This window comes from Chelmon rostratus, chromosome 2 (genome assembly GCF_017976325.1).
Source record: "Chelmon rostratus isolate fCheRos1 chromosome 2, fCheRos1.pri, whole genome shotgun sequence".
Lineage (NCBI taxonomy): Eukaryota > Metazoa > Chordata > Actinopteri > Chaetodontiformes > Chaetodontidae > Chelmon > Chelmon rostratus.
Window position 1 is genome coordinate 23,390,110 of NC_055659.1, and position 22,564 is coordinate 23,412,673.

General features: G+C 41.2%; 1 protein-coding gene across 1 annotated transcript in view; it reads right to left on the reverse strand.

Annotated features, from left to right (window-relative positions):
* Positions 1 to 22,306, reverse strand: part of suclg2 (succinate-CoA ligase GDP-forming subunit beta) — an 89,740-nt gene extending 67,434 nt beyond the window's left edge. Inside the window, exons 1-2 of the mRNA XM_041952162.1 lie at positions 22,216 to 22,306; positions 2,488 to 2,629 (exon numbers count right to left, since the gene is read on the reverse strand). Of these exons, the coding sequence (XP_041808096.1) occupies positions 2,488 to 2,629; positions 22,216 to 22,299 (226 nt within the window). The 5' untranslated portion in view covers positions 22,300 to 22,306. The remainder of the gene's footprint in view (positions 1 to 2,487; positions 2,630 to 22,215) is intronic.
* Between the last annotated feature and the right edge of the window lie 258 nt (positions 22,307 to 22,564).

The window sequence follows — 22,564 nt, forward strand, 5'->3', positions numbered from 1 at the left end:
GCACTGCTGGTAATTAGGACCTGATGCTGGGCCATTTAACACGTGTCTTGTCCATTTCTGAAAAGCAATGGAGCGCAAAGGAAAGTGTAAGTTCTCTGCTGCTGGGCTTGAATTATTGGTTGAGGAAACCAATAAAAATATTTCTGAACTGCAGTCATGCAATTACCTCTGCTGCAGTGGACAATCCGCAATAATAAATCATTTTCAGCCACCATTTGTAGAACGCTAATTTCCCTCTGCAGATACAGTATTTTGCAGTTCAACACAGAAATGTCCTAAACTAGATTTTACATTAACCCAAACATGCTACTTTGTGTGGTGTCACTTCTCTGTTGCCAGGAGAAAACTTCAGTGCAGCGTCATAAATATGTCATAACTGTGGACAAATGCAATCTGACTTGTTGGTGTCTAAAAAAAAGTCCTGAGTCATGAGTAAATGAACCCTTGAGTCCGGCCTGGGTTTTATTAAGATATCTGTTCCCTTCCAACTCCTTCTTCCACAGTTTTCTGTCTCTCTATTTTTTCCTTTACCAAGCAATATAGGTACTGTCATGAAAATATATATCCTCTTCCTCCTATTCAGTTTATCTTTGTCTGCATCATAACCAGGGTCACTGAAGGCAGCACCCCAGGCGCTGGAGCCCAAACGCAGCAGCAAGAGTGGCATCTCGCTGGCTGACAACCAACCTGGATGCACTGTCAGAAAGTCGCTGCTGTAGTTCGAGAGGACACTGAATAAAATATAAAGCTGAGGGTGGAAATATACACTGCATGCGTTGGCCACTTTGGTGTGTGGGAAGAAAGTAGAACAGGGAAGGTAGGGGATGGAAGAGAAGGCTATGTGTGGGTGCATACAAATGTGTACTAAATCATCTTTGTTCATGCGAGTACAATGTATTTTGTGAAGATCTGTGTTACATGAATTAAATTAGAGTTACAGTCACTTCCTTGCATGGCTTCGTGTGGGTGTGTGGGGGCAATAATCCAAATTCTAACCAATAATCAGAAATAAATGAATTAAAACAAAAAAGGAAAAGAACATGCAAAACGTGAGAAACTAGACACGAGAGGTTGTGGAACAGATTAGCCCGGATGAGTGCGTGATGAAAAACCGAGCAGGCACAACCACTAAGCTAAAAAAAACACAGGCTTCCGCACATAAGCATACAGCACAGAGACACGATTAAACTTGATAAAACTTCATCCCTGATTAGCCACAGCCATTTGCACGTCCTGTAGCAGGGCCAGAGAGCCATGCGGCACAAATAGGACTGTTACAGCACTGTGTACTGTGTACAGCAGTATATTTACACAGTAATTACAACCAAATCACAGTTTACAAAACCCTTCAACTAAGTCATTATCAAAGTAATAAAGAATTATCTTGTGTGTAAATCCATACAACATAGAACACATAGCAGTAAAGCTATGTTGTGACCATGTACAACAACAAGATTCAAGTGTTGCTGGAGGAAAGTGTCCCACACAACACTTTGCTTCCCGACACTTCTACTGCTTCCCGATCATACTGCCATGTCATCAAAAGCACGCAGACTCGTCAATTCGTTAGTCACTGGCCTAATCTCAGATCAACCCAGCTGGAATATGACTAAGAATCATACTTTTTAAGTACCAACCTAAACATGCCCATATAGCATTGACAGTAAATTGGGTGCTGAAAACTAAAACCTGAAATTAAAGTAAACACTGACTGGCATAATCAGAAAAACTCTTTCACACTGGGAAAAATCAAGAATACCCCCTCATGCCAGAAAACAACTCGTTAACTTGGTCATAATTTTGGTAGTTGCTGACTTGAATTGATATTCATGTTATGTTACACATAAAAAATAGAAACATGAACTTAAAAAGGCTGAAAGAACGACTGGCAAACGAGGGAATTTACGTTACACCTTGAGGCGTACCTTGCAGCATGAGGAACAGCGTGCTTATGAAAACAGAGTTCACTTCTCCAAAGTCCGAAGGAGACAGTTCGCAGGTTATATAACAAATGGTCCAGCGAGTTCCACGAGGAAGGAGAAATAGCACAAGCTTTTATACTTCAAACCTGAGCAGCCACCTGAAACATAAACATCGCTTCGACGGAGTTTGGAAAGCGTATGAGGACGCCCGGCCTGCTAAAGACGCTAACGTTAGCAAGCCAGCCGCAAAGAAGCCACCGGGACTGACACACATTGGCGAGGCTTTCAAAAAATCTAAGAAATTTGCCAAAGATGACCCACCCATCGGCCTTTAGGAGCTTAAAGATATCGGTTATCGGTATTGGTTTTCAAAAACAGTTATTGTGCATCCCTACAAATTTCACAATATTTCATTTTGGCAGTCATATCTTATTGACACCCATATCAAACCATTTCACTATAACACCAAACCGTATAAAAGGCAGGCTGCTCCAATCTGTTCGAGTGGACACAGGTGAACTGCATGGCTCTTCTCGTGAGTGCGCGTAACCCCGACTCTACTCACTGAGTCTCTTTGCAGCCTCCAGGGCCTCGGAAGCCGTGTCGGCCACATAGAAGCGCTGGACAGCCACGCCGCTCTCTTGCATCAGCTTCTTGCTCTGGTACTCTTGCAGATTCAGCCATCTCCTGGGACTCAACCAGGTGCACTGGAGGGGAAGAAGGGAAGGAGGGAGGCAGAATGAGTTTGTGTGACTTTTAGGTGAAAGCTAGTTAACACAGTGCTATAAAAAGGTATCATCTCAAGGGTTCCACCGTGCCTAATGCTAACAGTTTTTATGCTTCAGCTCAAAGTCTCTCCAAGCCGGGCACTCTCTGCTGCGGTGTTTTACATTATACAACACCAAAACATGTCGAACGCCTGCCTCAGAGTGCGCGGGCTACATCCTTTCTCCTCCTCCCTCCTCCTTGCCTCCCCCCTCCTACCATCTCTCCCTCTCGCTCCCCTTTTCCAGTAATGAGACAGGCAGCCGGGCCTAAGGTGCAGGACAGGTCTGGAGCTGTTTGCTCCATCAGCAGACGCAGGCCCTGTCAGCTCCAGCTGTTGTTGCTATTAAAAGGAAATTGGCTTTTTAATGTGACGGGGAGACACAGGCTGTGTTAGAGTTAGAATCCCTCTACACAAGCACACACTGCTATGTGCATCGGTGTGTGTGTGTGTGTGTGTGTGTGTGTGTGTGCGTGCGTGCGTGTGGGCATGTGTGCGTGCATACAAATGTTTTCACAGCAAAGATCTTCAGGGAGTCGTTAAGGAGAGAAAGGCCATTACAGTAAAGGGAAAACAAGGATTGTGAGGTAAATTATGGCTCAGCATATAAATGATGCTTCAGTGTGTGTATTTGCTCACCCAGTGAAGATTAAACTAACATGATAACAACATCAGCATTGCAGTGCATTATGTTGCTGACTAAGTAAAGTTAAACTGACCTAAGATGTAACCCACTGTTACTCTGTCAGAGCTACGCAAGACATTAGTTAGCTGAGGACACTTGCATGAACATAAGAGGCACATTATAATGCAGAGGGTGATGGCATGTTGTGATACTGGTAACGTGTTAGTGTACAGTATGTTGTTGGTTTATACCACACTTATTGTATACTACCAGGATATTGTTAGCAACACACTCTAAATACTACACAGAAAAAACAAATGCTCAATCACACCAGCTGCGCTTGCACGGTCAATATTCTGCGCTAAACAACAACCACCAGTTTTAAAAGAAGTAGCCCGCTGCTCCAGGTTGGTTCTGTGCTTGACGGTGGGAAAAATGCATTTTTGTGGGGGCAGACACACAACCTAAAATATGGCAATTGCGTCAAGCTTGAAGCTTGAAATTCAATCTGCGTCCTTCGAAACTGACTGACAAAAATTATGGCTGACAGAGGGACAACCGACCTGACGAGCTGTTATAGGATGAGACCAGTGGTGCTATGAGTATTCAGATAGCCTTTGCATTAGTTTCGTAGAATACGGAATTGTGAAATGAAGAAGGTAGTAGGTAGCCTTTCACACTAGACATATTAGTGTCTTCAGTGGGTGTTTTGGTCGTTTTTGCTGAACGCCTAAAAGTCATTAATAATTTGAAAGTTAGAGATATTGAAAGTGGCTAAATGAATATTCTGTAAACTCATCTGTGAATTTTACACCTGCAATAAACTGCACTTATCAAATCGACATTTTGAGGTTTGAGGGAACTGGAAAATGCAACTATAATTAAAAACTGTTTAGTCTATCATTTTAATTATGTTTGCCAATGCCTGTGTAGTACAGATCATATCCCATGAATGACCAAGAGTCATGCTTTTATTTCTATGGAAGTTATTTTCTATGGAAAATGAAATCTTCTGGCCTCAAAAACCTCAAAATACTTGAATACTTGAAATGTTTTTCTCCAGAAAATATTAAGTTCTAAAATGCATTTTTTTTTTCAAAAGAAACACAAGCATAAGAAACACATGTATACATGCCTGCATGTGTGCAAACATATTGCTCTCTAAAGACACTACAAGGAAAGAATAATGAAAGATGAAGCAACAATGAAAGAGGAGCTGATCAAGCAAATACATTTTTTTTTTTACATACAGCAGGAAGCAAAAAAAGAAAGCATGGCGACCAAGATGCTCTCGCGGACATGTGTGTGCACGCACATTCTGTGGTGCACGGGGCATGACAAGGCCACTCTGTGCCTCTTACAGTCATCAGCCGCTCCATCATTCATGATGAGAAAGAATAGGAACACAGGGGTGGGGGAGGGGGGAGTGTATTTGTACAGCATCTTTCTACCATTAAGTGATGGAGGGAGTCAAATGTAGACCCTTAATGGTTATTAGCAATTAAGGCTAATGAGCTTAGCATGGTCACTCTAATAACAGCAATAAACAGCTAAGCCAAACCTTTTTTGGATCTAAAAGCACACTCATCAAGTCCCTAGGGTTGCAAAGGATCAGAAAATGTCTGGAAAATTTCCAGAAAACTTGTAGGGGAAAGGAAGCTAAAGGATTTTGAACGTTTTCCACAATTTCAATAGAAAAAGTTTACCGTCTAATAGTGAATTTATTTGTGGGAATACACAAAGAAAGCAATGCAAGGCATGTTTTGTTCAACGTATACCCATTTAATCGGTTTGCAACAATGCACTCATTCAGCACACTCCTCCATCACATACACAGATAATCTGTCAGACTCCCATTAAATAGGAATTGAGTAAATGTACAACCCTCTGCATGCACAGTACATTCTCCCATCACACATGCAGCCAACACTACTGCACTGTCTGACCCAAACGACTACATGCTTTCAATCAAAACTTGATTATATCTTTAATGTGAATGTATTTTACATTTTTTATAATATTTTAGTGAAGCATACAGTAGCCAAAATCAAAGTACAGTTATAGCTTGTAACATCTTCTGCTAGTTTTTGCTAGCTAGCTATTACCACGTGGGATGTAAATGAAGAGTTTTAATGATTTTATTGATTTTATTGATTATGATTCTATTTCCTACTGTCAGAGGAGTCAACTCAGTTAAAGTTCAAATCTGCATCATCAAATTTTTTTCATTTCTATTAGAAGAGTTTTCAAATTTGTCTGCTTATGATACGGTAACAGGTTTGTTTATATCTGCATATGACATGGTAAACACAGGCTAAGATAATAACCGCTATATCTCTGTTTTATTCCCCTTGTTTCTGATAAATTCCTGTTATCCCCATGGAAAGTTTTCACCTTGAATATTCCTAAAATTTTGCAACCATAATGGCTCTCAACTGAAAACAAAACCGCTTGACTAGTAATTCACAACCCATGCCAAAGTCCATACAGCACACGGTATTAGCATGCTTTCACCATTCCAGCTCTCAGGAGAGCCTGTTGGGAGGCTTCATTAGAACCAAAAGGGGCTGTTTTCTAGGAGAACAGTACACGTTGCTCTATATTGGCCTCTTCTCTTGCATAACTGAATACAGTAATGAGGGGCATCCGCGGGTCACCACTGCAGTCTCGTCTGAAATACCATACTATTCATATGTTTCAGTTATTGTGGTTTGTATGTGTACATGTGGAGCCATGCTTTTAATTCTATCCCCTGTAGCACCCTATAACAGCCAAGACTGATGATGTGACTCCTGCAGGAGGGGTTCAAACGCAGGGCAAGAAGATATAGCTGCATAGCAATGCGGGGCAGGGATTATACCACAGCCAAAAAGCCATTGCCTTGGATGCCGTGGGGTGTGGCCATAATGCCCCTTCTACCACGCAGACAGCTTGGCATGTATTCAAAACCACATGCAACGCAGCAAATAACCAACACGTGTTTGAATGTTTACAAGCATAATCCTGCATAGTGTTGGCAAACAACGAACTTACATAGAGTTCAGAAGTAGTGAGATCTGACTTTCTACTGTATACAGCTAAGACAAAGCAGTAATATTCAATTTCCAGTGAGTTGCTAGGCATGCAGATTAAACTCACTATGGATGTGTTCAGGGAGCGCACCCTATTTTCTCCCTGATGCTGCACAGTCTTAACCTATTTATAGACTTAATTTTATTATCAAACTATAACAATAGTAAAAAATATGAGTTGGTCACATTTTGAAAATAAATCAGCACTTTGTGGAAATCAAACTGTAGAAAAAAGTCCATTTACTAGTTCTTCACAATATGTAATTATCTTGTATTGTTATTGCACCATTGGTTTTGGCCTTGGTGCCCTACATTCTGGCCGCAATACCACAATAAATTTGTATTTGTCAAAGGCTTAAGTGGCCTTGCCCTAAAATGAACACCTGGCACTGTGAATAACAAAAGAATTAATCTGAAAAAACAACCACAGGAAAATTTGCACAGAATTTTGAAAAAGCTAGAATAGATTTGGACAAAATGGATGTGTCTGTTGTTGTTGGAAGACATCCCACAGCCTTAACAAGCCAAGCTGGAAAGCAAGTCTTCTCTGTTTTGTGGACTCATTTGACTGCTGTCAGGTTCCTGGTAGGGCCTCCTCTCTTAAAACATCCACCTCCCTTGGCATTCAAACTGTTTGCCTTGGGAGGATAAGCTCTGCTGCCTGGGTGCACGTCTCCATCTGTCAGTCTATCTTCTGCTCTGCATTTCACTGAAGAAAATGGCAGATGAGAGTTAGACGTCTTTTCAACAGGAAGCATCGTCAGATTACATTGCGACATATTAACTCACTCAGGTTTAACTGCTGGGACTAGAATTTGAATTTAGAGATCCAAAAAACAGCAAAATATGGTCAACTGCAATCAGGTGTTAGCAAGGTGTGGACAAGCTCGGTACGGACACACTGGTGGTTACATCGGCAGTACCGCACCCCACAGTCACGTTCAACTCCAAGCTTGTGAAACTCACAAAGCCACTTCGTGTTCGAGACAACAATCCATCAGTGACGACACATTATGTCACTTTTGGCTTCAATTTTAGAGAAACTGAGAGAGAGTCAAGATAACATTAGCAGCATAAATCCCCCTGCTGGCTGCACGCTCGAGCACCACTAATTCATGCATCGCTAATTTTATCCAACAATTATTTATAACGTTGCCTGGAAATATTAATGTGATCGAAACTTTAGAGTTAAAAAGAAATTCTCAAAAGTACAACTGTTTGGTAATTCTGGAACATTCGAATTGAGTGAAACTGGCCAATACAGAAAAGTCCTAGTACGATAGAGAATACAGAAAACCTTCACTGCCTCTAAGACAGACAGCTATTGTTATATTACACAGGGAGAATGTCCTAAAACCACTGGTGGATGACAATAATGTGACCTGAAAGCCACTGCCATTGTCTAAAAGGACAAGAAAAGTCTCTGATCCCAATTTGTGCCAGAGTGCAGGCACACCTTTGTAGAGAAAGAGGCAGCAATCATGCAAATCTGCTATTAGCCTCCCCAAACCAGTTAACTAGGAAGCTAAAACCAATTAAAATGGCTCCTGGCTTTGTCATCCCCCAAAAAAGGGAGGAGTGAGGATGAGGAGGAAGAGAGCTAAGCAGCCATCCCAAAATAACAGCTTCTGCTTACTGGAGAAGTCAAGTGGGGCTGGAGGTGTCCCTCCAGGCACTGACAGTTACCTAGGGCAAAACACCAGAGAATGGGAAGGCACCTAGGGCATTTTCTAGTCTGTACCAGACCCACAGACAATTTGTATCAAAGCTGGGCTCTTACCTGGCACTCTAATAACAATATATCTTCTGACATATGCAATACAAAGAGCAGTGTTGTTCACATTATGAGTAGAGGTCCTTCCCAGCCTGCACACATTAGATTTTACTTCCAAATAAGCAAGCACAAAACCTTTAATTAATATTAGAGTAATGAAGACGATGACAAATTTCCCACTTGGGAAACAACTGAGCTCCATAGTGACTGATGATCTGACAGGTGCCACATGACTGACCAGCTGTATTAATGAACTTCCTGAACTTTTATATTGTATTCTTCATTATGCTCCAACAATGGCCTGATGCCAGCTCCTCAGTTATTAATGAGCAGTGACTTGCAACAGCAATTCTATCTTTCTATTGTTTACTACTGTCCTGTTGTGCTACAAAGACTTTTAGACATACACAGGTATTCTTGACTGCTGGAATTCATAATTAAAAAGACGAAGTGAGGCTTGGTATTTCTACAGCTGTTAGTGAAATCTGTTACGGCAAAGCTGTAATACGCCCTGCATGCAGGCACATCTGGCTCGACACCATCCAGAGGTAAACACTGGGTAAGAAAACAGGAGGCCTGTTGCTTTACCTGACAACACCTTCTGTAAGAGATGTTGAGGAAGATACTTCAGGTATTCAGGGATTCAGAGGGGAAAGTCTTGTGTAGCCAGTGTTGAGTGGCAGCTGACGTGAAGATAAATCTCTTGTTCTGGGGAATTGTGGTAGGTTAATGGTTAAGACACATATCATATACTATGAACATCCCTGGTTCAATTTTGGCCAAGGACCTTTGTTCGTCTCTCTCCCCTCATTTCCGGTCTCCTCTCCACTGTCCACTTTCAAATGAAGGCATAAAATGTTCAAAACATACTTGCACAAATGCTTCTGTTGATGAAAAGTCGACAGTGCAAGCCTATGTGCATAAAATGTAAGGAGATGATTCCCACTGAGCATTTTGGTGAGGAACATCCAATCCTGGAGCTTCAAATTCAGTTTCATGTGCAGCGAACAGGGATCTAAAGCTAAAGAGTACAAGAAGAGAGCAGAAGCCTGATAATACATTCAGCAGTTTAAATAAATGCACTTTCTGACTCTGGGTAAGTGGTAGTGGAATTCATCAGTTATATTGTGTAGTTTTTTGCAATGACGAACCATTATGATTTGCACATTTGACTAGCTTTATCCCCAGAGACATTTGCCACACTCAGCTGACAGACAAAACCGGACAAAGATGAAATAAAATAAATAAAATGATAAAAATATTGTGAAAGAGTCCCCCTTTCAATGTTGAGGAAGGTGAATACATGAACAGAATAACACTAAAAGAAAACTCTACAACAGGAATTTACAGTGTTAAAAAACACTTCCACAACCAGCAGCTCAACTCAGCTTACAAAATAATCCGTCAATTTGCCACCACAAGAACAGATATACCATATAAAGAGATCCCTCCTGAGTCCCTCTTGTAGAATACTTAACTACTGTAAATCCCATTTCAGATTTTCAGTCACTCCGAGTCATGCGTAACATTATCAGATAGTCAAGTCATGAAAATAGCAATAATCTGCTGCATGTCTGCCTCAGTAGAAAGCCAATGGTGGTGAATGGCAGTATGGCAGCAAGGCAAGCAGGCAGCTGCCCTGCAGTCCTCTGAGACTCTCTCTCTACAGTAATTATCATCAGCAGCACCGTAGAGACAATCCTCCCCACTTCTTCTACCTAACTACTGCTCTACTTGTTTTTAATAGACACACAAACACACACACACACACACACACACACACACACAAAGAAGACTAGAATAGGCACACATGGGATGTGCTGTGAACACTCGTGAAGACACACTATGGCAAAAACAAAGTTGTATGCTCTGACATGGCATTAATATTCACAGCAAAGTCATATACACACAAAAGCACTCAAGCTCTTTCTCATGAATGCATCCAAGTGATGAGAAGTGGGGCGCAGTGACAAGAGAGTGCCGACACTGATAAACAGCAATATTCTCTATTAATACACTGAGATGAGGAGAAACAAGGCAATAAAGACATTTACAGAACAGGTCTCATTCATTCTGCAAATCAGAACAGAACAGAAGTCTCAGTGGCATGTCATAGAATGAAAATAGAAACAAACTGCAAGTAAAAGAAACTGGAAATGCAAGCTTTCACATTAGTAACCAGGCCTTATGAGTCGACGAGCAAAGCTCTGTGAGTTTTTGTTCAGGTAAGCCATTCTGACAGAGCGCTTGGCTCAAGGTCAAACCACCCGAGGCAGGTTCCAAAAAGGCCCACAAAACATGTACCTGGCTTTCCCTTTAGGTCAGGGACACAAGCCATGAAGCCATGCAGTATTAATGTGACACCACTCTCTAATAGTCTGTCATTGTCTCCATTGTGATTTACACCCTTGCAACTGCATTTCACTTTGGATGCAAAAGCCCACCAAAGACCAAAGACCTCAAAATGCAAATCAGAGGACAAAGAAGCTGAAGTCCGACTGAGGAAGAACTTATTCCATGAAAGAATTTTTCTTGCACCGAGAGTCTTGACATTCAGCGAGTGATCACAAAATGTCACGTACGCTGTGGCAGAGGTGGGTACTAACTTTGTTTTCTTTGTTACAAAAGGGCTTTATGTTGAAAGCCATACAGACGTCCTACTTTCAGTCAGATCTTAATGGTGCTTTTGATTGATGTTTTGATCAAAGCGTCTCACTTTGAGAGCAGTCACACAGCGAGGTGCAGCCCAGTGTGAGTTTCAGTACCAGTCCGTCTAAATTAAAACAGGCTCGTGTATGAAGGAGGAGACGACATTTGATAAATAAAGCATGGTGTGCTAGAGAAGAGTCATTTTGATGGATTTGTATTTGATTAATGGTTCAAAATAAAAAAGAAAAGGTCAAAACTTATGATGTTTACAGGGTCCCTTGTGCAACAAAATAAAAACCAACATTAAAACGGATGTAGCTTATTAACCCAACATGACCACAAACTATGTGGTGGAAAAATGTTGAGGTAAATCTAAAGAATACAGGAGAAACGCATCTAAACAAACCGAAAGACAAAAACTCACAAATACATTTCCTAAAACTAAATTGTGTTGACATTCATAAATAAGAAAAGAACAAAGGAACGTGAATCATTGAAATGTGCTGAATAAAGTATGTCGCCACAGCGCCGCTCTCTTCACAGAGCTCTGAGAGCGGCTGTGCCCTCACACAAAGACACAGAGAGGACAGACAGTGCTATGGCAGCAGCTGCATCAGATTGCCAAGTCCTTGTCGCAGCTGTACTTATCCACGAGTGGCATTGAAGGACAAAATCTCAATATAGTCAACGCTATACTCCCAAAACACGTCTTTAGCTTGGCCATATGGTGTTCAGCGCAGCGTCGTGCAACACCAGGCCTTCTCCTACGAGGCACTAGACTGCGCGGTCTCATGTTTGGTTGAGGGCAGCATGCACATTGTCAAACCACGCTTGTTGTGAGGAGTGTCATCACAGTGAGGGGATGTCTGATCTTGGCACTTTGCAAAGTCATTTCAAGACATGCCACTACTTTGTCGTTTGCCCTTCTGTTAAACTTAAGGAGTCAATATCCTAAGGCTAATTTAAAGCAGTTGTCTTTATCACTATGAGAGAGTGGAACAATGTCAAAAAGTCACCATCTGACAGAGTAGTTCTGGCTCCCTTGGAAATTTATTAGAGTCATAAGCCTTAATTTACAGGGGAAGGTTACAAAGCAGGCAATCACCTTTGATCAGGCCCATAAACAGCAGCCAGTCAATGCTGCACTGCTCGTTAATCTGTCACTCAAAAATTCAGAGGGTTGACATCGCAGGTCAAAAAACGCATTTGTTTCTTGAATGGAAGTGAAGCCAGCGAGGATCCGGCCAATAGTGAGTGAAGATGTGACTCTGCCCTGGCAGGTGGTAACACTGAGGGAACATTATCTCTGAACACAGGCTATTTATGTAACTAAGGATCTCAGCACTCTGGTTTTCTCAATGCAACCAACGCCGTCCTTTAGTAATGCCATGTTATTCATTCAAGCAACGCTTAATTTCCATAGTAATTAATCATGAATGCACTTAGTCATCACACATGAAATGACAAGTAGTTAAATGGAATGATTAATTTGATTGCTCAGCATGTGATATTTAAGGCATTTTGTGATCTATACTTATATTGTCTTAAATGATTGTGATCTTAATTTCACCTTTATTACACAGAGTAAAAACCGGCTGGGCCGAGCATCACAAACACCCACATGTAGAGCTCAAACAAAGAGTTGACTAATCCAGCGACAAAAAATGAGGTGGCAAGAATTTTTAATAATCAACTGATTGTGTGATAAATTATCCATCAAAATTCGCAAAAATTAATCGTTTCCAGCCTCTCTGAATATTACCTGTTTTTCTTAAGTCTTTATGACAGAATATTTGTGGCATTTGAACTGTTGGTCTGACAAAACGAGCCATTTGAATATGTCACCATGGGCTCTGGGCATTTCTCTCTATTTGCTGACATACTATGGACTAAACAATTATGAGGTTTTCCAAGAAGATAACAAGTACATTAATCTATTATAAAACATACCGTATATTTAAAGGCCTACCAACATGTAGGGTTGCAAAATTCTGGGAAAATTCTAGGTGGACACGTTCAATAAGAATTAACAGGAATTTATGGAAAATAACAGGAATAAAATGGAAATATAGGGGTTATTTGCACAGGCTGTGTTTACCACGTCATACACAGATAGAAGCAAACCTTTCACCATATTGTAAGCGTCAACTAAAAATCAGCAAAAGCGGCATACTTGAAAGCTTAGCCATTCACGAGCAAGGATGGAGCGAGGTTCACCGCTTTGTGAACACATGATTGAATAAAGGATGTTACTATTACTACTGCTATGGGCTCAGGAACACTTCCCAAAACACAACTCATTTGCAAATGACTGCTTTCTGGTTTTATTTCCATTGTACACAGCATCCCAGAATCTGGGTTGTTTGTAAAATCCAGTTGGCAAACACATGTCATACTTTGCTTTTTCAGGCCGTGTTTTTCTTTGTTTGACTGACGCTGGTTTGAGAACCTGTGGTGCCCAGTACTCTGCTAGATGGAGTACAGCGGCGATCATGATGGAAAGACTTCTCTGATGGATGATGTGGAAGACGCATGCAAAGTGGCTGCTGCTGCATGATCTAATCAATACCTTATAGGACACCTGAACAAGAGCCTTCATCACTCACCACCCTTCAGAAGTCAATGAGAATGTAACAAATTACTTTATGGAGTTATTTTCCCCCAACAGTTCATAAATTATGAATACGGAGGAAGCACTATGAAGAGCTGCATTAAGGTAGTAAAACACAGCAGGGACTCAGAATATACCTTGAGCACAAGACACTAGCCCGCTCACACAGAGGCTATCATCATTAAGTCTCAATGGCTGGATATAGTGCAGCTCCATCAGGGGAAACTCTCAATATGTCATTACGGGATTGATTCCTGAGAGTCTACGCACAAAAAAAAAAAAAAAGAAGCTGATGTTGTCATAGTTACTGAGGCTAGGGCACAATTTTAATCAGGCATATTCATGAGGAAACTGCAAATCTGTATTGATGTGGCCCGCATGACACAACTTTAAGAACAGGAAGAGAAGCTTACAAGACTCCAATCAGCGGGGGTTCAAAGGGGCCTTTGAGATCATTTTAGGACTCTGAACGTCCTCCAAGTGACTGTCCTTCTAATGACCACAGGGTATTCCTTTCCCATCAAAATCTGAGATGGCCTGCCTTAGCGGATTTTTTCCTCAATTGCCTGGAAAGAAAAGAATGAAAAAAAAAAAAAACCAAAGGATCACAGAAAGACAGTGCAGCAGAAAAACGAGAGGAAGAACGAGACAAAGCAGACCTTTTGGCAAACTTCAAACCTGATGTGCTGAGGCACTTTTCACAGAAAAGCCATGTGAAGACAAGAGAAGACAGTGGAGTCTATTTTTAACCATGAGAGGGGTGTGGCTCTGTGGATGGCAATGCTGATTCGTCTGTCGGTCCACTAGTTTGTTCCAAACTATCTCAACTATTGGAGTGATTATGGCATTGAGTAAGATTCTGTATAAGCATTCATGGATCTAAGAAGATGAATCCATATGACTTTGATGATCCACTGACTTTTCAACTTTGCCACTATTAGGTCAAACACTTCATTTGTCCAATACTTTAGTTTATGGCCAAATACTTGCAAAACTAATGTAATTTCCATCAGCCTCAGGTGTACTTTATGTTATGTTATCATTACCAAATGGCTTAACTTAGACGTGGTAAACACTATGTTCAGTTTTGGGGGGTTTTTTTTGTAAGAAATGGAATATACTGGGTCATTCATTGCTTAAGGTGTTTTTTGGTGGATTTCTTTTAAAAAAAAGTCAACTGTTGAGTGTTGTGTTGCAGTAACTTACTATATTTCCAGAAAATATTAAACCCTCAGAGTTATAAATGTATTTTTATGCAAAAAGGAGCAATAATGAAAGCACTTAATCTGATAGCAGAGCTGGAATCTAAAATTATTAATTTAAGTATTTACATAATCATATACCACATTTACATATCTTCAAACCACAGTGAATGAACAACTGGAGTTTCCAGAGGCACTTAACATCTCATACCATACAGTGGTATCCCCACATGTCTGCTGAGGTTAAAATCCTCATTACTTGTCATGGCCAGGCCCTAGCCCCTTTGAAATGACACTGCCTTATTAGTGACGACAAATGACTGCAGAGTTAATTAACCAGAATGCTCCTTACGGGGCATTATCAAATGTTTAAGAAATTAACAGATTGCCAGTTCACCAATTCTATGTAATTGATTTGTTCCCATTCAGGTTATGAACTCGCCTCTTTTCCCCATCCATTTAGCTAACCATCCGGGAAGAATTTAAAAGGCAACTTTATAGTGTCCACTTCCATGAGCACAGGCTGAATCAGAGAGTAGTACTCAGAGCGACTATAAAAATCATTGCCATACTGAGTGCAGTAGAATGTTTTTCTGCTAATGAGGTGGCAGTTTGCTACTTAGTTGCAACTCATAAATACAGGCTGTCTTGCAATTAGACAAGCACTGTGTAGTAAGCCGTGAGAGAGGTGACACGCAGTAAAGGAAATGGAAGAGGCAAAGACGCAGAGTTGATGTGGATTTTCTGCATAAACAGGCCAGCATGAAACGCAGGCATAATTCCACTTAAAGCCAGCCATGTAACAAGAGCATGCCTCATGAAGCACTCAGAAAGCCTGGTCTCCTTTAATTAATAAAGTACTTGAGCATTGAAGCCAGTAGTCCCTCTCTCTGTCCTCAGCTTTGGCACTGCCTGCATATTGGACAAAGAGTAATGGCAAAGTTGCAGAGACGCAATAGTGGTAAAACCTTAGTTTACCAAAAGCACAATGACGCATCCTCACAAACATAACACTGCAGGTTAATCGATTGCATTTTCATTGTCAAGTACATCTAGGCATTCACAATCACTAGCCTCTACTTTCTGATTCGGCCACTATCAAAAAAGTGCTATAACTCTAGTACATTACTTTAAAAACCTCATAATGTCCAGACTCCTTTCTGATGATATAAAAAATCATGATGGCCTTTCATCTATACAGCAAAAGAAGACGCTAGGTCGCATGTATGGCACAAAAGATGTACTTTTTGCTCTCATTACTGCTGCCACCCACTTGTAGCTTTCTATGCCCTTGCCTCTTAAAAGCTGAGGTCATGTCCAGACCATTAGAGTATGGAGAGAGAAATGACGTCTGTCTGTTACAGAGCCGGGAATAGAGCAGTAGAGCAGAGACAGAGGCGGGAGCAGTAGAGCATGGCTCCAGGATTTAGATCAGTGAGATTTGCATCATTGGCAGGTCTTTAGGCAGGGCAGGTCTAATCTCCTGCAGACAGGCTTAAGAAAGGAAAACCTGACTGTTCTGTCTCTACAGATAGGGATTTCAGTAATTAGCACAGTTAATAAGAGCGGGTGTACAAAGTCACGTTCAAAGGTGTCGGGTCTAGGGGGAAGATAACACAGTAATGAGGAGAAGGCAATACAAGGCTGTGCAACTATGTCAAAGGTTATCCCCATATACATGTATGAAATTGGTCGCAGACCTGGAGCCACATGAATCGCTAACGTCACAATGGCACTTCATTGGTGCTACAAGTCGTGGTGTCATCATGTACCCTGAGTGGTCCCTGTTAGATCCCTCGAAACTGCAACGTGTTTGCACAACCTCAACAATTATCATGGCAACCACGCCTGGGACACATACACCAGCAGGTCAAATTCTGACGTGCAGCAAAAGCATGTTGGGGCTGTATCAGTACAGCAGAACTGCCAGTTGTGTGGAGACAATTTATTACTTTTAGGGCAGCTTCTTTATTGGTTTCTTTATTGCCACCGGCAGCAGCCATGTTGCTCTGTAACAGTGTGTACAGTCACACTGTATCACTGTCATACCTGTTTTTATGACACAAAAAAAACATACAATCAGTCAGGTCTCAATGCCTTGAAAAAAAATTTCATTGGTGGGGCAGACCAACTCAATTATGAAATCCAAATTACACTTAAGATATGTTTGAAGGTCTAATTTCGAAGATGACGAATTACCTAGTATGACAGCTGAACATAATCTTCAACATACTGCACTTTGAATGAATTACAGCTGTCAGCAATCACTGGCATTGTTTTCTCAACTAATTTTCAGCTTCACTCACACTTTTTTCCTCATTATCTGAACAAGAACAACAGCAAAAGTTAAGCTGATAGGAGTGCATTCACTCATTGCATTCCCCATTTCAGAGGCTGCCAACATTTCCTAATGACTGCAGCCCTTCTAAATAATTGAAAAAGCCTAAGCACCTCACCAGCTACAGAAATGGCTATTAACCTTGGTGAAGCGATATTCAAATCCAGTTAGAGCTAACTTCGTCCTCCAGTATCCCTTGCGGGGAGGAAATGTAAATGTGTTCTTGCTGAGACAGATGGGGAAGCCGCCCGTTGTTTGAAGTTCCAGCAAAAGAAGTCGTTGCAAGCAGAGGGCTCTCCACCCCCCTCTGTAAAATATTCAGGACCCAGTCTCATTGAGCCACCTCTCTTCCCAGTGTTTCCCTTCAAACCATGCTGGGCTTCGATACTGCTGGGTTATTACTAAGCAGGCACACCTTACAAAAAAAATAAAAACTTAGCAAACGTTTACAAATTCACCACTGTGCAGCGACAGTGAAAAACAGCCCGAGGATTATCTCGCTGTGCAGACAAGAATTCAGGAGATTTGATTTATGGGAGGGAGAGAGAGAGAGAGAGAGAGAGAGAGAGAGAGAGAGAGAGAGAGAGAGAGAGAGAGAGAGAGAGAGAGAGAGAGAGAGAGAGAGAGAGAGAGATGGGAAAAAAAAACACAACATCCCACTCCCCCTTTAAGAGCATCCTGGAGCCTAACCATCTGAATATTGTGATGTCCTCTGCATTGTTGTTGACAAATCATCTCAAATTGAATTCCTCAGCTTAGCTGACATACTGTCAAAGCTGATTTGATTCTATTGTAGAGATACCTAGCTGTCAATCAGTTCAAGCTCTGATACTGTGCTACAGACCAGAGAGAATCCCTCATCATTACTCTTATCACCTGGCCCGAGAGAGAGAGAGAGAGAGAGGGAGAGAGGAGAAAGAGAGAGACAGAGGGAGAGAGAGAGAGAGAGAGAGAGAGAGAGAGAGAGAGAGAGGGAGAGAGAGAGAGAGAGAGAGAGAGAGAGAGAGAGAGAGGGAGAGAGAGAGAGAGAGAGAGAGAGGGAGAGAGAGAGAGAGAGAGATAGAGAGAGAGAGAGAGAGAGTGGTAGGGAGTGGAAGTAGTGGAAGGGAAGCAGGTACAACAGCCAGTAACAGTGAGATTAAAAGTTTTGAGAGTTCACTTTTTAAGGACATGCCAAAGCAAACTGCACACCACTGAGCGCTGAACACATTTTGGGAACAGTGGTAGACATGTACGTAGGTGATGTATGAACACAGTAGAGAGTGGAAAAGCAAAACCAAGCAAAGTTGGAAAATACACCTTAGATATAAATGAGCATGATAATCTAATGGTAGTGTGTTAGAACTTGATAGTTTGGCTGAATACCACTATACCCTACACAGTCCTTGGAACTACTTCTACATAAATACACTCATTTTTATCTTATCCGTAGATAAGACCTAAACACCAAGAGAACTTTCCGCCACCTAATTGGGTCACCCTTTGTCTTTAGAGCAGCTTTCACTGTCATATACGTTCTGAACAGTGATTTGGAGGATACAGTATTGGGTTTTTCTTCAGGAAGAAATTTCCTTAGTTGTATCTGTGGGGAAATCTGCTACACATTCGTTCAGGGTTATAAAAGCACAATATGTAACATTTCCACATTAAAATGTGGCTAGCTTGTACCTATCAAGGTTGTTTCTTGGCTAATTCAGTCATTTTACACATAAATTATTCGTGCATCAGTGACGGGTGATAAGATCAGCGGCTGGATGAGCACAGTAAAAAGAAAGTAAAACTGCAGATAGTTTACTTAGCACATTTTCTTGTTGATGAGCTGACATGTGAAGCCATGGCAGACTTTGATGACCTTGCAAGCCAGTTATCTACAAAGGATTCGCAAAGCAGCAAGCAGTGTTAGTGTCAGAGACAGCCCTGTATCCTTCAAAATAAACCTAGAATTCAATCAACGCTTCTAAACAACAAAAACTGAACACTATAACCATGAGGGGAGGATTTATAGCATTAGTTTTAGCTTGGCTTCCTAATACACTGGCAAACTATATATGATTATAAGCTTCACAGAAACAAAACTGTATATTTCAAGAGTAGTGGAGTGCAAATACCCCACCAACAATAATCCAGACCAGGTCTCCCACATTTTGCCAAATATGTAAAGTGTGTGTGTGTGCGTGTGTGTGTGCGTGTGTGTTTGTGTTCGTGTTTGTGTGTGTGTGTGTGTGTGTGTGCGCGTAACTGAACTCATATTTTTAACAGTTAGATAGTTAGATAAAATACAGTGATAGATTTAAGATGCATACCACAACTTATCGCATTTGTGGCTCCCAGTAACTAACAGCGGTGAAAAATGTCATTCTATTTCCCAGAAAATATGGCTTGTAGATTTGTGAGAATGTCACAGAAATGAGAAAAAAAAATCTCATACTGGTGATTGCAACTTTCTCTGAAAGGAGCACATGCACACTGCTGCCACTGAATGCAAAATAAAGGTAGAATAAGGTAAGGATGGTTTGGGAATTTTTGGCTCTGTCCTTCAGCACACTGGATTTCAAATGAAACAGTGATTAGGAATTTAAAGTGCAGACTTAGTATGAGGTTATTTAACCAACCAGGCAAGTATGCACACCCCGAACCTGGCTCAGCCCAAGGTTTCTGCCCGTTAAAACGAAGGTTTTCCTTGCCACTGTTGCCTAATGCTTGCTCATGGGGGAACTGTGTCTCTGTAAATTAAAGAGTACGGTCCTGACCTACTCTGTATGGAAAGTGTCCCAAGACAACTTCTGTTGTGATTTTGCACTTTGTAAATGAAACTGAATTGAATTTATTTTTGGTCAAATTAAAAAAATCTGCAACCAAATAGGAAATGCGACCTTTTCATTTTGGTTTATCAGAATTTGTCCAATAACATGCAGTCCTCTGAAACTGACAGTCTCTATACCACTGGATTCTTTTGATAAATCCAAAAAGACCCATAAAATGACTTTTTGTATTGTTAAACTGCATTTGCAAAATAACTTCGGTTATAAATGCTGTAAAAAGTGCAATATTTGTCTCTAAGATGTAGTGGAGACAAAGTAAAAAAAATAGCAGAAAGGGGAAAGACTCAAGAATAGCACAAGTACCTCAAAACTGTACTTAGGTACAGCACTTGATTAGTAATTTGTCACTACTGTTGTGAATGTATTGCATGTTATAGAAGCAGTCCCCCTTCCCTCCAAAATTAACACAGAAAAACTTGCTGTCTCTCCACCACTCCCCAAAAGACAATTCAGACTGCATGAGTGTAGTCAACGACACGTAGTAATCAATGCACATTATCGCAGATATCATGTCCTGCTTGAAACTATTTGAACAGCTTACCAACATGGACTTAAGAACAACTGAGAGCTACATGAACCGATGACAGTATGGCGGCGAACTCAAAGAGCAACTCTCTCTTTCAACAGTGCTGGCCTAAGTATCATAACGTCTCGACAGTTTTGTTACTTTATAAATCTGTTTAGGGTTTTTAACTGTTGATCAGACACAAAATAAGTAAAAATAACTGTGGTTATGTAAAGACCCTATTGGAATTTGTCATTGTTTTCACACATTTTAAAAGTTTGATGGATAATGGTCAGAAACCATTGATAAATTATTTGAAGATGAAAATAACCTGATGACCATGTTTACTCTAGTTTTATTGCTATGGATATGTCACGCTGATCTGGAGAATCAGAATCAAGGAATGCTTTCATTGGTATTTGCAACATAAAACACAATGCATTTCTTTTTTTTAATTCTGTGTTTAATGAAAACCATCATGGTCTGGACACACCAGCTATCACAAACACCCTTTACAGACTCATTTTGACATGCGGCAAACAGCATCTTGGGGCTGGATCAGTACAGCAGAACTGCCAGTTGTGTGGAGACAATGTATAACTTTTAGGGCAGCTTCTTTATTGGTGTCTTTATTGCCACCAGCCAAGACAAAAGGCTCCAATACAAAAATCTGTCAGGGCAGCACAGAAAAGCAGAAATGAAAAGGTAAACTACGACATGAGATTGCAAGAGTCCAACTGTACTGCTAATGCAATGCTAGAGTGTGGCTACTGGAAACAATGTTTACAATGTCAACAGGTCCCTGCTTTGTCCTTTCAGCCAGGACGTCTGCACAAGTGTTACTGTAAACATTTATACAGGCACAATTCTGATAAAGGCCAGACTTCTGATGCTGTATGAGGAAAAAAAACACACCAAACTGAGGAGCTGCTTCTATCAGAACATGCTGACACTTATTACGAAAACATAACTCCGCTTTCTCATCTGCGAATGTATTTGTTTGTAAATCAATACAAGACAGGGGGCTTTATTGCTTATTCCTCTCCGTGGCCTTGCCAGCATTTTGTTCCATCCTGTTCTTAATCATTAGGCCTAATGCTTTGTTTGAATAGCGGATGACGATGTAACTGTAATCATTTGCCATTGTGTAAGTAGACAGACCTAATCGGATCAACTCTTTGAGCTGTTGTTCACTGCTCGCAAACAGACACCTGGGGATCAAAGGGCCAAGAATGAACCTTTTCACCGTGGTCTTATCTGAAATGTGGCAGGAGTTGGAAAACTTTGAGCTTTAGTATGTGCTGGTGGCAGTGTTCAGGTATGTCTGCCTAAGTTGACTTTAAAGCCAATCTGTGAACATTTATGTGCTGTTAATAATAAACCAAGTGCTCACACAGTCCACTGCAGAAGTATCAAAACTAAACAGTCAAATATTATTTGATGACTTAAAGAACATCTAGACTTACATTACAACTTATTGAAAATACATATATATGCCAACTCAAATCTTAACAATCTTTTAAATTGCGTATGTATGTTGCACACACGGGCTTACACATTACAGGTTAATGTTAAGGTGGCAGATAAACAGTTTACTTAGCATGCTGTAGCAGACATTAGAAGACTTAAGTGAAGTTTTCATCAGAAAAGCTGCTGTCCAATAACTGTAATGTTTTTGAATAACAACAGCCATAACCTGATGTGTAAGTTTATTGCTGCACTATAGGTTACATAGTGTCGTTACATCAGCAGCGGGCTGTCACACTGCTCAACTTTGATCTGTCAAACCTCTCTCTGCTCGGGCATGCTAACCTGCTAGCCAAGTAGCTACACCAACAGCTCCCTGAGACAACAACAACGGACGTCCGACAGCGGAACCGAACCGTGACAGGTGAAAACCGCGTTCACCGTAATGTAGCCGGAAGAGTACCTTGAGTTTGTCCAGAAGGACGTGCTTTGAGGTAACTGTCCTCAGTCCTCTTGCTGCAGCCTGGGATGCCATGGATGCCGCCATGTTGACACGGAAGACCAAAAAGAGATGACGTCGGGAGCACGTGCGAGTTAACACGGAGCCGTTCATAGGTCGACCGGCTGACGTGGGCGGTGCTTGGAAAAGAGGCACTCACACACACACACACACGCACACACGCACCAAGTCTCAAGTACAGTGTGCATGTGCGTTCATGATTACGAGAGGGGAGGTATACAGTGGTGGAGTTTAAAGAGTCTAAAAGTTAAAGTTAGACTATTTCATCCAATAAAAAAATCAGGCCGCAATG